The sequence below is a fragment of the Medicago truncatula genome, chromosome 2 (assembly GCF_003473485.1).
Source record: "Medicago truncatula cultivar Jemalong A17 chromosome 2, MtrunA17r5.0-ANR, whole genome shotgun sequence".
In the NCBI taxonomy this organism is placed as follows: Eukaryota; Viridiplantae; Streptophyta; class Magnoliopsida; order Fabales; family Fabaceae; genus Medicago; species Medicago truncatula.
Window position 1 is genome coordinate 17,797,688 of NC_053043.1, and position 17,398 is coordinate 17,815,085.

A 17,398-nucleotide genomic window follows, 5' to 3' on the forward strand; every position below is an offset into this window, starting at 1 on the left:
GGTGGTCCTAAACTAGAAATACAACATCTCATGATATTTCTGCCGGCTGATAACTATGTGAATAGGTATAAAATGGTGGGTGATTTGGATACATTTAGAGACATATTTTGGTCCCACTCTGATTGCATTAAGTTGTTAATTGGGTTGTTGATGAATTCAACATATAAAATTAACATATACCGTTTGCTTAGCTTCTTGACTAAGTAGAGTATAGTAAGAGTAAGGCAGATCCTTCTGAGTCTGTATGCTTCTTACTGAATCATGCTTAAACTTTGATATTCATGACTCTGACTCAACTCTCTTTCGCTTTTCTTATCCTATTTTGCTTGATTTAGGGTTTCTAAATTTGGAATTGAGAAATGGAAATTTAGGGGTGTTCGCGGTGTGGTTTTGTTTGGTTTTGAGGCTAAAAGTCAACCGAACCGCGAGATAAAAAAACATGCGGTTTGGTTTGGTTCGGTTGACTTTTAAAATAAAATCCGAACCAAATCAAACCGATGTGGTTTGGATTGGATTGGTTGGTGCGGTTTTTTTCGAGACAATACAATTTTTTGTTTCCAACATTAAAATTTGAGTTAAAAAGCTATAACGCAACATATTTTCAGCAATGTTTCCGACAATGTTTTAAATTTCATCCAATATTATAGTTTTATTTTCACAAAACAATATAGACGAAATTAAAAATGTGGACAAAAAGTAATCCTATTATATAAGAAATGTAAAAGACTAACATTTATCATTCTATAAATTTTCAAGTAGCACGTAAGTACATTTTTGAAATAAAAAGTAAAAGAGAAACTTAACAAGAGAAAAAATATGTCATTTTGTAAAAGTTTTTAGAGTTTCTATGAGTATTGGTCTAAGCGACATAGGTTAAAATAAAAACCGTAAATCAAACCAAACTATGTGGTTGAGTAAAAAATTAATCAGAATACATCCAAACTAAATGCGGTTTTTTACGGTTTCGGTTGAGTTGGTTTGATTTGCGGTTTTTTTCTTAAATTGTTTCAGTTTTGAACAGTGTTTCTGAATTGCAATTGGAATTATGAGTGTTTGTGAATTGGAATTGCAATTGCAATTGGGTTTCAGAATTGCTTCTTCACAATGACTATTATCTATCAAACATTTCTTTCGAATATAATGAGTGTTGACATTGCTCTATGAGATTCTCTATACTGATAAATTAGATCTAGACAACACATTGTCTCTATTTTGGAGTTTGGTGCTGTTGGAGATGGTAAAACATTGAATACCATTGCATTCCAGAATACAGTTTTCTATCTCAATGAATTGGATTAACTTTCTACCATATAAGATTCTATATATATATATATATTTGCTGAGGTAAGGCTGTTTTTCCATACAAGATTCATTAAAGTTATTTGCTATATCATCAGTTTTTGTTCATTAACTTCAAAAGTAGATGTGAAGTTTGTAAAACTATGAAGTAATGAGAAGTGATTCACTTATGTTTGTGAAACTTGGATTTCAAATACGTTTGGTATAGTTTAGTTCATATTTTAACCACACCAATATAAAATGTACGGATCCGCCCCTATTCATGATTTACAGACTTCTTGACGCGAACTTTCTTGACTTGAGTCTGTTGAGTTCATAACCCAAGTGTCTTAATTATGATAAACTTATGTTCAAAATTTTAAAGTATTTGGCTTAAATGTGACAAGAAAGCTATATGTCTTAAACTAGAAATAACGCCCGTGCAACACACATGATACTTTAGGTTATACGTTGATAGTTAAGACATTAATTATAAAAATATTTAAAATAAACGTTTGAGAATATGTATCTACTTTACATCAATTATATATGTATCTGATATATGCAACTATTTCAATGCATGCGCATTGACATGTCTATTAGATTCAAATGCAAACATAAGTAGGTATTCATAAACCTAATACTAACAACTGATTATTAATATTTGTCATAAAAAAACATAGGCCGGATAATTCAAATAATAAAAACATGAAGATAATTCAAATTTAAAATCATATGATAAAGTATTTTGCTTAAATGCGACAAGAAAGCTATATGTCTTATTAAGCAATGAGCAAAAGTTTAGAAGGCCACAACATAATAAAGTACTATTTAGTGCCAGAATCCAAATATTTTTACTTAGAACATTGATACTAAAAAAGCGATGACAATAGAGTGGATCAATGTCCTTAATCAAATTATTCAACTCATATGTCTTCATAAGCAAAGAGCAAAAGTTTAGGAGTTCACCCTTCTTGACATTAGTTCTACCGACTGCAACCTTCTTGACTCATGAGGTGTTATTTATATTTTTTACCGTTAAGTAAGTAAATGGTCCTTATAAATATCCAAAAATTTTGACGTGATTGTTGGTGTGGTAATGTTCCATTTTGTGAGCGCTTTAGACGACTATATGATTTGGCCGTCAACAAATAAGCACAGTTAGGAATATGTTCTTGTTTGGGGTGGATGTCGGTGGGGAGACGTGGCAGTGGCGTCGTCGCTTATGGACGTGGGAGGAAGACGAGAGGAGTGTAGAGCATTATTACTGACAGTTTCTTCGCAGGAAATATTGCAACATTGCCTGATAGATGGTTGTGGTTATCGGATCAGGGTGGCGAGTATTCAGTTCACAGTGTGTATGACATGTTGACATCACATGAACATCCTTGGTTATATTCAAATATGGAGTTAATATGGCATAAACAGGCTCCTCTTAAAGTCTCTATTCTTGCTTGGCGGCTATTGAGGGATCATTTACCTACGAAAGCAAATTTGGCAAACCGTGGTATCATTCCTTTGGAGGCGCGGTTGTGTGTCACTGGTTGTGGTCACGTGGAAGATGTGAATCACTTGTTTTTGTCTTGCCCAATTTTTGGTGCCTTATGGTCATTGGTGAGGGATTGACATTGGGTTGAAGGGGTTGATCCTCAACATATTTCAGACCATTTTTTGCAACTTATTCATTACGCAGGTTGCTTGAAATCACGAAGATCTTTTTTTCATTTGATTTGGCTTCAGTGTGTTTGGGTCTTATGGAATGATCGGAATGTTAGAATTTTTAGAAACATGCAGAGCTCTTTACCACAATTGTTAGACAAAGTAAAATCATCTTCTTTGTGGGGGTTAAAAGCTAGTAATGTTGTTTTTAGTTTTGGTACTCATAGTTGGTGGTCGAGCCCACTTTTATGTATGGGCATCGGTTGAAAATTTTGTATTCTTGTCAGGACCTTGTTCTTTCCGTGATTGTTTAGCACACTTGTTGTTTACGTTTTTGGTAGTTATATATTTCATTTTTGTTTGTTCAAAAAAAAAATTCAAAATTTTATTTTTAATCCCTACAAATAAAAATCACACTTTTGTTAGTCCTTGTGACATTTTTCTATAACATTTAGGAACTAAAATATTAACGGTAATTTTTTGCAGGGACTAAAAATGACAATGAAAAACTTTACAATGGTTAAAAATGTTGACGGAAAATTTTATAGAAACTATAAAGTGTGATTTTCTTTTGTTGGCACTGAAAATGAAATTCTTAATATTTATATGATCCATTTATTTAATTAATCCTATTTTCCATGATCTTTTTTGTGATTCAAGGACACTACACTACCAAGTTGTTCCCTGTTATGTCATTCTTGACCCGTCATTATTACTCGAGTCTTTATAAATTTCAATGACTGGGGAAGCATGATATATATCGTGCTAAAAATTTAATTCTGAGTACATCTTGGCTGCACATTCTCTCTGATATGTTCTTTAACACTCACTTTTTTGTTGAATGAAATCTATGAGTTCCATCTTTTTATGTATGGATCTACTTTCAAAGTGTGTGATTTACATCAATTTCATTCAATAAGATAGTGAATGTCAGAGAATAAAATAGAATGTTCCTAACATTCATCTTCAAATAATACCATTGCCGAATCATTTTTAAGAATTTAGAGACTTGTGTCAACTTCTTGTCAACAGTTGAGAAAATTTATATGTTGCAATGATCGCCTGCTTTATATTGAACCATGTTCTCATATAAATAACTGAAGCACATAGATAAATATACAAATGCTCAAGATTTTAGATTTAGTTGAGAAAGTTTGTTATGATCAAAGTCATATAAAAATGGATATAAGTTCAACAAGACCCACCTAGGGAAACTATGATGGAGCCATGGAGGCAGTCCGAGATGAATTGAAAACACTTTAAAAACTTGATTACACCTAAAAATAACCAAAATACCTTTATGTAATTTTTTAAGATTATTAGTTTTTCCAATCCTATGACACTCTCACGCACCTTGTGAAATTTTCAAAAATGCTCTTTCCAGTTCGGATTTCATAATCCGAACTATGCTTATGTATAATCAGCTGTCATAATCTCTCCCCTTTCAACAATTTTGAATTTAGCTTTTAAAAACAACCAAAAAATCAAGTAAAAATTGATAAAAATCTGTCAAATAAAATCATAAAAACACAAGGATGAGAGTTAGGAAGATTAATATTGTCCTTAAAATGACTATCAATGTTACAAACATGTTCAAAATTGGTGTTGATGAAGTTTAGATTATGTAATCCGAACTGCATCAACACCATAAAAAAAAGGTGTTTAGGGGTGTTCAGATTCTATAATCCGAAAAAAATCAAATAGTGCGGCCTATATTTTGAGTTTTTTGGATTATAAAATGTGAATTGATGAAAAACTCATTTTTTCACCTTAGAATGGGAAAAACTCAAATTCGGAATATATAATCTGAATGGTATTTTAGAAAAAAAAATATGGCACCGAGAAACACATATAATCATTTTCTAATTGCCATCCTATTATTTGTTTATATGAAACCCTTTCTAAACTATGTTGATTTTCTGTCGTATGTTTATTGATTTTCAGTTTGAAACAATTCATATTTTTTTTTACAACAATAAACGATATTCATTCATTTAAATTGATAGAGTACTTTGATACATTTTAAATCCAAAATCGCTAAAAACAAAAAGGAAGAATTTGCGAACATGCGAACAAACTCACAACATCCATGTTAATAGCATAAGGCAAAGTATCTATGCCTACAAATATGACTATATTCAAGTCTCAATAATACTCATGTCTCCGGATCTGCAACGTTGACGACGCAGAAGTCATTGATCGGATCTGCACTTGCTCAAAGTTAATCTTTTAACCTAAATCAAATAAGCACCGTACTAAGATGGGAAATCAAAAGCACACCGCACAAAGACGAGAAATCAAAACAAACAAGTCACGACGAAATCACAAAATCAAATGAAAGAAAACTGAAAATATGTGGAAATCACTTATTTAATTAGGATATAAGGAAAAACAACTCGAAGGGGTGATTCTGGGTCAAAATTGACTCTAAATCACCCATCTTCGGTAGACAAGAAGAAGAAAGGGTTGATGGCTAGAGTTTAAGAAGGAAATAAGAGAGTTGAAACAATCATATATTATTATTATTATTATTATTAAGGGAGAGAATTGAAAATCAAGAAGCTACAATGTGCAGCTTAAAAAAATGTATATCCAAGCGTTTACACCTTTAAAATTCACAACTAGATAAAAAAAGATTCCAGTTTTGAATGATATTAGATAATTTGGTTATTTTGCTAAGAGTTGTGTTATTTGAACATTCATTTTTACGACAACTTTTGAGACAATTAATTTTTTGTAAAGAAAATGAAGCATTGACACAAAAACCAAAAGAATAGAGAGAAAATATAAAAAGATAATGTAATGATTACAGAGAAAGTTGTCATAAAAATTGTGAATGATTGTTCAAATATCATTTCTCTTTTGCTAACATGACTATTTTGACGGTGACTAATATAGTGTAGAGACGACTAATTTGCAAGTAAGTGATATCAATAAACGACCGATTTTCTCTTCTTTTTTTTTTTTGGGTCAAAAGGAGCGGCCGATTTTCTAATAAGTGATATAAACTACTTTGTTAGCAAGAGATGTAATTCAAGGACTAAAACAAAAATAAATTAGATAAAAGTTAGAAAATATTGTTTTAAAAACCCGATTGAGTCGGAGAGACCCCTAAATTATGGGTTAATTGGTTGAGCCACATGATAAAAATAAATAAATGAGAAATACTAGGGTGACATCCACTAACACTCTCTTTTAACACACCAAATAAGAGTTGGACATATGTGACACTTTTTTATTTCAATTAACTTGTAATCTGTTAAACCATTTAGTGTTAAAAATCATTTATTTTATTTTTAATTATTAAATTAGGTTTTAACTTTTCATCTCCTTTCAAATTTCATGAATAGTCACGCCTTTACCATTAATCACTTCTTTCTCAAGAGTGTGTTTGCTTCCTCCTAGCAATTGATTTTCCATTACAATCTGTATGTTTGTTTCTGATACTTTAGAGGCATCAAATTCATTCTCTTTCACCTGAGGCTCTGACGGCCTATTGCTTAACGAGCCTTGCTGGCTGGACTTATTCGGAGCAGAAGGCTAGGAAATGAACTAACAATTGGAAGTTGATTATTACCAAGAGAATTCAAATCAAACGCTCCTTCGTGGTGATTGAAGCGAAGCTGACGGCAAAGAGAGCGGCGAACACCGCCGTGGAGAGAAAGAACGTCCTCGTGAAAGAGCGGCGAACATCGTTGTGGAGAGAAAGAACACCTTCGTTACACATGTCCAATTCTTATTTAATTTGTTAAAAGTTTGTTAAAAGAGAGTGTTAGTGGATGTGACTCTAACATTTCTCTAAATATAATTCTAAACTTCATAATTAATTAATACAAATTATACTTTATAAAATAAAATTTACTAATAAATAGATTTAAAAAGCCTATAATAAATACATAAAAAAAATTACTTAAATTTTTTTAAGCATAAAAAAAAAGATGACGCTAGAAAATTGCATTCACCCATGTTTTTTTTTGTCAAACTATATTCACTCATCCTTAAAAAAATCAATTCTAGGAAAAAGAATAGAAAAATTCTTGCATGGTCTCTCACCTAACACCTCATATTTAATCTCAACCAATGAAAATAGGACACATCATTTAAATTTAAAAAACTGTAAAATAATAAAATCAATATCCTTTTTGTTGTCTCTCTAGATCATGTTCAACCATTTTTTCAAGCGGTTCCATTACCAAGATATGCAACTGAAAGTGCACCTTCATTAAATTTAAATGATGTGTCCTATTTTCATTGGTTGAGACTAAATATGATGTTAGGTGTCAGTATCAAACACCAATGCGTATCTAACACCACGACACACCTAATCTAAAAAGTGTTCGTGTTTGGTAGATTTCACCTTATAATCCATTCCCAATGTTTCCTTCCCAGTTGAATCTATTTCTATTCTATTCTATAATTTAAAAACACCGATTCCTTGTTTTGTTGCATTGATATATCATCTCCCATGCGCCCTTGAGGATCTTTCCATGATATTCACGCCCATACCTTCGGTCTCATCTTTGTTACGTATACTCCTTCTATTGGTCCTCCACATTTTTTCTGTAATTTTGTAGTTAAGAAATGAAATATATTATATGGTTTAAACTTGATCTCGACTATAGTATTAATATTTGTAGAATGGAGCAGGATTGTGAAAGATACCAAGGCCCACAAAAACTTGATGGAAGATTGAAATTAATTAGAATCACTTTCATGTTTTAAATCCTAATGGTATTTGTCATATTACAGAGAAAAAGGTTCCATTTAGATATTTGTTATTGAATGATGTAAACCTAACCTTTAACAAACCTAACCAACCAACCACATTCTTGCATCATATTCAACAAAGGAACAAATGTAAAACCCCAAAATTTCTCCTTTTGTTGGTGAAGAGAATATTTTGTGCAAGACTTTTTTTCCCTAAAGTTTAAAATTGGGCAATCATTTTAAGCATTTGTTTGCATTTTTTATGGAGTACCGATACTTCAGAGTGAATGTATAGAATATCTAACATGTATCGGTTTTCGACACCCACACATGTAATTATGTTTAATTGTTTTACAATTTTTATATTTGAACATCCCTAAGTTTCATACACTCATTCAACACTTTGTTATCATTCTATTCCTACCACGTCAACACCATATTACATCTATCACATCACTCTCTGTATCTCTTTCTCTCTTAATGCGTCAAAAAGGGTTTTGGGTGTCTCTCAATCTTTTCCATTATTTTATTTTTCTACACTTGGGGTGCTAGTTTAGTGGTAAAAAACTTAGCCTTGTAACCTTAAGATACAAAATTCATGCTCCCTCGATTGCGGTTATAAAATAACCATTAGTGTCACTTTAATTATTAAAAACTAAAAAAAAAAATTAATTTTTTTAAATTATTATCAACGCCGACTTGTTAGTGTCATTGTCGTATCCAATGTCTGATTTTTTTATTTTTATTTTTTTTTACAATAAAGAGAACATATATGTTTCATTGTTTATAATCTCATAAATATAAGCATATAACTAACCATTAATGGCATCAACTTGTTGAAGATATTAATTTTGTTTGATCCTCCTTTCCTTTTATTCCTTTTCCATCAATCATATCATATATCTATTTTATGAAGTTTGGAAACACAATTTGTTAGTGCTTTCACTGTTTCTAGAGATAAATATCAGTGCACACAAAAAAACAGTTCTATGCACAATATTTATTATTGATAGCAATGGAAATAGGAACAATCACAAAGTAGGTGGGAGCTAGCATGACCAATAATATTAGCCATATTGTATAATAATGTTGACAAATGAAAATGAAAGCAAAAGAAAATGAAATCACAATGAAAATTCAAGTGGTAGAATTTGTTTCCCTAACTTTAAGGGAAACTAACTTCTAATTTGTACCATTTCTTGTTGTTGGTGTTATTTATATTTTTTTTGTCATTTTTAATGACCCTATTTTTTTCTTGTCTTCTTGTTTGTTAGAATGAGACAATATAGGCACCGACCTCATCAATATTTTTGGCATTAGTTTCTTGAATCATCTTTTGTTTTCTGTGACAAGAATCTAAAGGGTTGATTCTGAGGTTGAAATAGAAGATTTTTGTCCTATTGACTCATAGGATTTAATTATATAAAGTCAAGAAATGGTAAGTTATGAAAGCATATAATAGCATCTAACTTGGCATTTTCAATACAACCTTTTGAATTTTCATGCTATAAATGTTTTTGTTTTTTTAGTATAGTTGCAACTTTGCAAGATCTTTTTGGTGTTTATGTAACAAAAATTGAAGTGTTACTAAAGAAAAGTGTTACTAAAGAAGAGTATTAAGGAAGGTTAAAAATTATAGGATTTTAGAGGATAAGGATATTTTTAGAAAGAAAAGAAAACTTATGGAGGAAATAAGTTCGACGGTTGCAGTGCCATTTTCAATTGGGAATTTAATACAAAAAGAGTCAACAGTGACAAATCACATGGAAATAACTGGTTTAAATCTTATGATAAATACATCATCAGTTTTAATATTAAATCCTGCTTCAATTGAGGGTTGTCAGTCTTTTTCTGTTGGAAGTGGTGAAGACGGCGACGCGGATATTAGTCCTCAACATCAACAAATATCAGTGTCTCTAGAGGTTAAGGAGGATCAAGTTGCAGCTGAACCTGTCTCAGAAATGGTTCTTGAAAGTGACAGTTTTGAAAGAAATGATGAGGAGTTCAAGACAGCTAAGGATTTTCAGTGTATACATAATCCATCCTCTCAATCTTCTGTTAGTAGAAAAAGCAGTCCTTTTACGGGGGAGTCTACAATTTCAAGGACTAATTTGTCTGAAATGAACACACCGAATACTGTCACGGTTGATGATAATATCGAGGATGATAAGTATGGTTTGAATGAGCCAGTGACGAACATGGCTTCTGTTGGTATGAAACATGAGAATGAAGATAGAAGTATCTCAGATGGTCCTGAATCAAAACCGATTGCAGCGGTTCATGAGATGCCAGAGCAGCAAACAAGCTGTGATAATGGTTTGGAATTGAGTAATACTCCTCTTTACGGTTTCTCGTCAGTTATTGGAAGGAGACAAGAAATGGAAGATACTATTGTTATTAAACCTCAACTTTTTCAAGTACCTTCAATGATGCTAATGGATGACCATGTGAATGAAAACACAAAAGATTCCCTAGCACACTTTTTTGGTGTCTATGATGGACATGGGGGAAGTCAGGTATACCTCACATTCCTTCCTATAGATTACTCTCTTCGCTCTTTTTTAACTGTCACTTTTGCTGAAAAAATTCGTTTCTTTTTAGTTCAATGCAACATTAACTATTGTTTTGTTAATAATACTTTTAGTTATTTATTTCAGAGAGAGAAATAGGTAGACTTAGATAATAAAAAGTTAAGAGCAATAATATTTATTGGTTTTTCCGGAAAGGAACCGAGAGAATATACGGTTTGTGTGTATTTTTGAAGTTGATTCATTCCATTTAGCATGTTTGTGTGATGGTTTCGTAGGTTGCGAAATACTGCCAGAAACATCTTCATTCAGTTTTGGTTGAGGAGATAGAAGCTGCAGAATCAAGTTTATCCGAAAATAAGGAAAAAGACAATTGGCAAGACCAATGGAAGAAAGTACTCACCAATTGCTTTCAAAAAGTAGATGATGTGATTGTAGGAGTTCCTGAAGCTAATGTTGGAAAGAACAGTAATGACGGATCTGAGTCAAGTACTGAGGAAACTCTTGCTCCCGAGACTGTTGGATCCACTGCACTGGTTGCAATTTTGACTCAAAACCACATAATAGTTGCGAATTGTGGGGATTCAAGAGCGGTCTTGTGTCGAGGAAAAGAAGCACTGCCATTGTCGATTGACCAAAAAGTAAGGCATTTGTTTCACAATTTGTTTGCTGGACTCTTAGAAGCTGAAGTGATCTGATGCAGGAAACTTTATTTCCTGTTTGCAGCCAAATAGAGAGGATGAGTGGGAAAGGATAGAAGCTGCAGGAGGAAAGATCATACAATGGAATGGATACCGAGTTCTTGGTGTTTTGGCAGTGTCAAGATCCATAGGTATGTGTTTTACTGGACACAATCAACCACAATTTTGAACATCGTTAACCACAATTTTCAAGTGTATATTTGAACGCAGATTGTGATTAATAGATATCATGTATATTTGAATACTGGAAATTGTGGTCATGTATATTTGAATTACGTTATGTGGATGACTAACGAGTTGCAACTTTGTTATATTCGTTAACCATCCACAAAATTTTATTTAACATATATCTGAATTGTGTTAACCATCGAAATTTATGTCTTTTGTTTTCTTAATTTTATCATCCATATTGAGTTTATACTCATCTTTGCTGAAGTGGAATTTTTCTTCATGTCCACCACCAGGTGATAAATACTTGAAACCATGGATAATTCCAGATCCAGAAGTCAAGTTTGTCCTTCGAGAGAAAAACGACGAGTGCCTTATTCTAGCCAGTGATGGTTTATGGGATGTGATTACAAATGAAGAAGCGTGTGACTTTGCTCGAAAGCGAATCCTTATTTGGCATAAGAAGAACGGAACCAATGTATCAACAGGGAAAGACCAAGGAGTTGATCCTGCAGCTCATTATGCCGCAGAATGTCTATCAAAAATTGCCCATCAAAGGGGAAGCAAAGATAATATCTCAGTTATTGTTATTGACCTGAAGGCTCAGAGACAGTTGAAGAAAAAAACATAAAATAGATACTCAGCATTTGGAATATTTACAGATATACTATTTTTTTTTCAAGTATTTCTCAGTCACTAGTATATTTATTTAGCCCTGGATATTTTTTCATAAGGGCTATGTTCTATATACTAAAATTTGCAGTTTACAGGGATACCTCAGTTTAAGATGAGGTATCACCTGAGGAGCTTCCCAAATCAAAATTCTACATTATTTTTTAGTTATGTAAAATTTTCATGTTAGCTAGACTATAACATCATAAATGTATAAATTCCTGTAACCTTATTATTTTTTTTTAAATTTGTATAATTTCTATCTTTTTTAGTTTTCTCATAGTGATGATAAAGTTTGAGTTTAGTGCTCCTGCCATTATCTGAAGTCCATCTGTATCGTCATATGCTTTTGATGTATATGACAATAAGAACGATTTGATTCTTAACTATTTCTTGTTTAATTTGATGAGTTTTAACATAAATGATCGATATAATAAAACCTATTTCAACACAAAGGATCACTCTAATAGAAAATAAGAATTCGGTCATATCATTTCGGATCACCAAAACATGATCATCTGTTGTGTTTTCAGTTTACACTTACAAACCACTGCCTCATTTTGTTCATATAGTGAACTACATTCAAATTAGAATAACCTTTTACCCTTAGATCGAATAAAGTCCAAAAATAGAAATGCTTAGTTTGAAATGGTTGCAAGTGTAGACCCTGCATTGGAGAAATAATCTGAAAGATCCACATGCAAGTCATCATACATGTTGACAAAAGGATGCCTCTGAAATTTAGATCAAATAAATAAACTGTAAGAACTACTATTTACTAATTAGTCTATTTGACATGACATGTTCATATCGATAATAAGATGTATGCGTACCAATAGGTTTCGAGTTGATGGTCTGTCCCTCGGATTTTTCTGTAAACTGACACAAAGAAGATTGATAGAAGATCAGAAGCCTCATCAAATCAACATAAAATTTATGACATTATCTGAATAAAAGTGATTGAATGTGCCAGATTATAAGATTCGGTTAAACACAGATGATGGTTCGTTCCTCAAATGAGCAATTTAGATACTGAAGTATATAGATAATGTTTACCATGCTGAGATAAATGAGCAAAATTCAGGAGAACATTCATCAGGTGGAGCACTCGGTGAAGGTTTTTCAACAATTGCTTCAATAAGCAGAAACAAATTTTCCCATCCTTCACTGTTATCTGGCGGTGTATATGGAAACTTCCCAGTAGCACACTTGAGCAACATCAGTCCTAAGCTCCATATATCACTTTTGTAATTGTAGCCTTGTTCGCTGTCGCTTGCTTTGATTCTTTCTGGCTGTAAAATGAGCACGATGGATGGATATAAATTGTATTCAGGAATATGGTATCAAATATAGTCCTGTCTGGATTAACTTATTTGAGCATATCTACTGACATAAGCTCTTTTAAGACTGTTTGAGAGGGTTTATGAAAACAGTTTTATGACATTTCTTAAGCTGTTTTCAGCTTATTTTCATAAACTCTTTCGAATAACTTATGATAAACATGTATGCTATAAGTGCTTGATTAAGTTGTTTATCCAGACAGGACCATAGTTGGTTAGAAGAAAATGATAAATAACTCGTAATATTTTACTCACAGACATATAGTTGTATGTACCAATGAAAGTATTTGCTTGACCAGATGTAGATTCCATAATTGCACTTACACCAAAATCAGTAATTTTCACCTCCCCTCTATGATTTATCAGTATATTAGAAGGTTTCAAGTCCCTATGAATTATGTGTTTCTCATGGTGAAGATACATCAAACCCTTCAGCACCTAAATTGTAGAACCAAAATGACTAGTTAGCCATGTAGAAAGATGAGTTATAGCTGTAAGGCTGAAGTAAATCAAATTGGTCCTCGAAATTGTAGGACTGTATCGATCTAGCCCCTCACATTATTGATACTCCAAAATTCCCAGAAATTGCAAATTTCTAATTAAATTGGTCTCTTGTTGGTATCTATCTGTATGGACGAGAATGATATTAAGTTGATTTTTTTCATCAAAGATATTAAGTTGATACTAGCGTCGATGAATTTGAAACTGAGTGCATAGTGTCAAGAATGCATTTGATAACAGATATAGATAAAGGGACAAATTTGATTAACATTTTGCAATTTCGGGGAACAATTTAGAAAGTCGATAACATGGGAGACTAGGTTAATACAACCGTACAGTTTTAAGGACCAACTTGACTATTTACTCGCTTATTGTTTGTTCCTTACCTGCTTGCATATTGCAGCAAGAAATGGTTCTGGAATTGTTTTAACTTTGTTGAGAAGATCCTCTAAGGACCCACCATCCATGTACTCTAAGATGATTGATATGGTGCCATTATCATAGATTGATTGGTAACAAACAACAACATAAGGACATAGTGCTGATTGATTGATTTTTAGCTCTTTTGCTATCTGCTTGCATGTTGCATCCTCAAGATTCATTTGAATTTGCTGATTTATAAAATACATTGCATGTAAAAAAAAAGAACAAAGTGAAATTTGAGCTATCAAGCACGTACGGACACGGACACCGGACATCAGACACGACTGACACACCGATACCAATAATAATTTAAGAAAACCACATAAGTCAGTGTAATTATATGTGTCAGTGTCAAGTCGGTGTTGGACACGACGTGTGTCCGACCTCGGGACAGGCCTAATCCGAGGAGTGTCCGTGCTTCACAGAATTTGAGTATATGGAAGGATTGATTTTAGTGGCAAGTATATATATATACCTTTAATGCAAAAAACTGATTAGTCCATTTATGTTGCACCAATTGGACTATCCCTCCATTTCCTTTTCCAATCACTTTGATTGTATCAATCTCTGCCAAACTTATCTGATTGTCTATTGGCTTGATTGGTGGTTGCTGAAAATAACACAAATATTTAACTCAAATAGCAAATTTATCAGAATTCAATAATTTGCTCTTAAAGTTATAGTGACCGAATAATCCATCTAGTCCTAGACTCAAACTTCCACACCAATACCATAATTGTACCAAAAACCACCATGGTTGTATGCTACAACTGATAATAACATTATAAAGTATGAAATTTCTATGGCAAACTCTTTTTTCAAGTAGCCTAGTGGATAGGGCTCGCACATTTTAAATGTGGAGAAGTGGGGTGTCCGGGGTTCGAACCCCGACCCCTGCATATAATATACAATATCCTGCCAACTAAGCTAACCTTACAGGGATCTATGACAAACTTTTAATTAAGTTATTTAAATTCATTGAAAAGCTTATAAAAAAATGATGTCAGTCATATGAGCAATTGTGATTAAAATCTTATGCAGCTCACAATATTAAGATTTTTTGCTTTTAGTCCTAATAAAAAATTGATTAAATGGAAATGGAAAAAAAATTCAGATCTATTTATTTATTTATTTATTATTAATTCATGAAAAATATCATCTAAAGCTAGAGAAAGTAGGCTGAATGTGTAAAATCAATGTTCACAAAAAAAAAAGCAAATAAAATAATACTCAATATGTTTGTCTTACTATATAAGGATTTTACCAATATTCCATTTTTTTTATATAACAAAGAGTACTCTATTTTGGTTTTGAAACCTTCCAAAAATGGTAACTTCAGAAAAATCAGGTAACCCCTTGTCACAGACAACCAAATCCAAAACAAAAAACAAAAACAAATAAAATAAATAAAAAATTATGTTGGATATATATAATTCAAAACAAACAAAATAAACAAATGCAAGATAAAAGTTGAGAGAGAGAAATATGTTACAGTTTCAACTTCACTTTGAGAAACAATTCTAACTCCATCTTTATTAACAAGCAAGTTCCCTTCTTTAAAAGTACCACTTTGAGTCCTACAAATAAATTTCAATTACATAAAAAAAAACCATAAACACAAAACAAACAATTATTATAACCACATTCATATACTTAAAGTAAGAGATCATCACTCACAAGAACTTTGCAAAAGAAGCTTGATTAGATGAAGGAACATTGAGTTTGAGATTTGGAGCTAAACATCCTTTCTTCATGATTATTTGGCTCCTAAGCTCTCATGTGAGAGAGCTATATAAGAAAGACTTTAATGAAAGATATTGGTCATAGTATTATGTGACTTACTAAATGTATGTACTATTATATAGTATAGTATGTATTGACTATTAGTATTTAATGATGGTATGAAACTAAAATTTAATTTGCAATGTTTGATTGGTGTGAAGATTCAACCTTGACTATTGGAGAAAAAGGAGAAAGTTTGAAGATGAAGAAGACTTGCAATATTGACTTTTCAGACATGTTATCCTCTTAACACACAGTTTCTTGCCTTTATGTTCTTTTCTCACGTGCAACTCCCAAGCATTATGTTTTCATTTATTAATTATTTCTAAATATATTAGAGAAATAATAGATTTTGCCTAAAAAAAGAAAAATAATAGATTTATCATTTTCAATAAAAAAGAAAATTGGAGGGAAGATTGAATAGTTATTAATTAAATTGACACTAATTACCATTTTACAATTATTTCGGAATATATTTACACTAAGTATCTTGAGGTTATAATTTTAAACGTTTTTTTTATGGTGGCTGGGGTTTGAATCCCAGACCTTGCATACATTAGCATTGTCTATACCAACTAAGCTAAGCTCACGAGGATATAATTTTAAACACTTACTACTAAATTAACCTTTCATGAACAAAAGAGTCATTACTCTATATAATCTCGGATGTGGATAACACGAGGTTACATCATACCGATGTAATGAATATTAGTCTCCGATGTTATATCAATGATAGAGATTGTTTAGGACTGATTTTATGAAGATGTAATAAGAATCGACTGATTTGAAGTCGATGGCTGAGATCTAAAATTGCGTATAACTGTGAACTTTTTCTAGAGTAGGGAAACTTGATCCGAATAATCTCTCAGAATTATATATAAAATAAATAAAAAGTTAATTTTTTTTTGTGGTGGCCGGAGTTCGAACTCCAAACCTTGCAAATTTTATGCATTGTCTCTACCAACTGAGTTAAACTCACGAGGACAAAAATTTAATCCTTTAACTGAACTGTCTCTTGAGTGATTAAATTCTTAGTTGAAAATTAGTATGTGGGGTTGATAATTGTAAAGAGACTATTTATGGAAAAAATTAGAGACTAACTTAGTGCCACGTTTTTGCAAAACACAATTTACACGTGACAGAGTTATTTCTCAGTAGACTTGCAAAACACAATTTACACGTGACAGAGTTATTTCTCAGTAGACTTTCCCTATAGTCTCTTGTGATCCCTTAACAAGCCCTTCAATCACTTTCTTTGCCTAATTTCTATGCTGCTTGCTATAAATAAATATATAGCCGCCACCAAGTTTAGTAGGGAGAAATAATATTTGAACATTAGTGACAATTTTTGCAACAACTTTTTCTCTCATACTTACATTATTTTTTTATTTTATCTCTGTTATGGTTTCCGTGTCAATACCACTTTTTTCTTTGTAAAGTATGGTTGTCAAATAAGTTGTCACCAAATTGGTTGTTCAAATAACACCCCTCTTTTAGTAGGCCGTCATTTTATGTTTTTCTTGTAGATGAAGCCGCACGCAAAGTGGAAGGTTCGGGGTTTAAATGTTGGATGTCAGAAAAGAAATCTAACTTAACAATATCGGTATTATCAGTTGTGCTAGACTATAAAGATGGGACG

At 32.2% G+C, this 17,398-nt stretch overlaps 2 protein-coding genes across 2 annotated transcripts; one reads left to right on the forward strand and one right to left on the reverse strand.

Annotated features, from left to right (window-relative positions):
* The first annotated feature begins 8,667 nt into the window (after positions 1-8,667).
* On the forward strand, positions 8,668-11,977 carry LOC25486432 (protein phosphatase 2C 56). The gene is made up of 4 exons (XM_013608011.3): positions 8,668-10,160; positions 10,451-10,813; positions 10,899-11,004; positions 11,338-11,977. Exons 1-4 carry the CDS (start codon positions 9,327-9,329, stop codon positions 11,670-11,672), a joined length of 1,638 nt encoding a protein of 545 aa, XP_013463465.1. The 5' UTR covers positions 8,668-9,326; the 3' UTR covers positions 11,673-11,977.
* Positions 11,978-12,175: 198 nt separating this feature from the next.
* Positions 12,176-15,989, reverse strand: LOC25486433 (mitogen-activated protein kinase kinase 2). Its single transcript, XM_013608012.3, has 8 exons — positions 15,655-15,989; positions 15,470-15,554; positions 14,453-14,587; positions 13,941-14,165; positions 13,309-13,491; positions 12,770-13,005; positions 12,547-12,592; positions 12,176-12,447 (listed from the first exon to the last, which is right to left on the reverse strand). Exons 1-8 carry the CDS (start codon positions 15,729-15,731, stop codon positions 12,352-12,354), a joined length of 1,083 nt encoding a protein of 360 aa, XP_013463466.1. The 5' UTR covers positions 15,732-15,989; the 3' UTR covers positions 12,176-12,351.
* Positions 15,990-17,398: the final 1,409 nt, after the last annotated feature.

Coding starts and splice junctions, on each gene's coding strand:
- LOC25486432 (XM_013608011.3), top strand. CDS start 9,327: ATGGAGGAAATAAGTTCGACGGTTGCAGTGCCATTTTCAATTGGGAAT. Junction 10,814..10,898: donor CATTGTCGATTGACCAAAAA/GTAAGGCATTTG, acceptor TCCTGTTTGCAG/CCAAATAGAGAGGATGAGTG. Junction 11,005..11,337: donor GGCAGTGTCAAGATCCATAG/GTATGTGTTTTA, acceptor GTCCACCACCAG/GTGATAAATACTTGAAACCA.
- LOC25486433 (XM_013608012.3), bottom strand. CDS start 15,731: ATGAAGAAAGGATGTTTAGCTCCAAATCTCAAACTCAATGTTCCTTCA. Junction 13,492..13,940: donor TTGCTGCAATATGCAAGCAG/GTAAGGAACAAA, acceptor TCTACAATTTAG/GTGCTGAAGGGTTTGATGTA. Junction 12,448..12,546: donor CATCAACTCGAAACCTATTG/GTACGCATACAT, acceptor TCTAAATTTCAG/AGGCATCCTTTTGTCAACAT.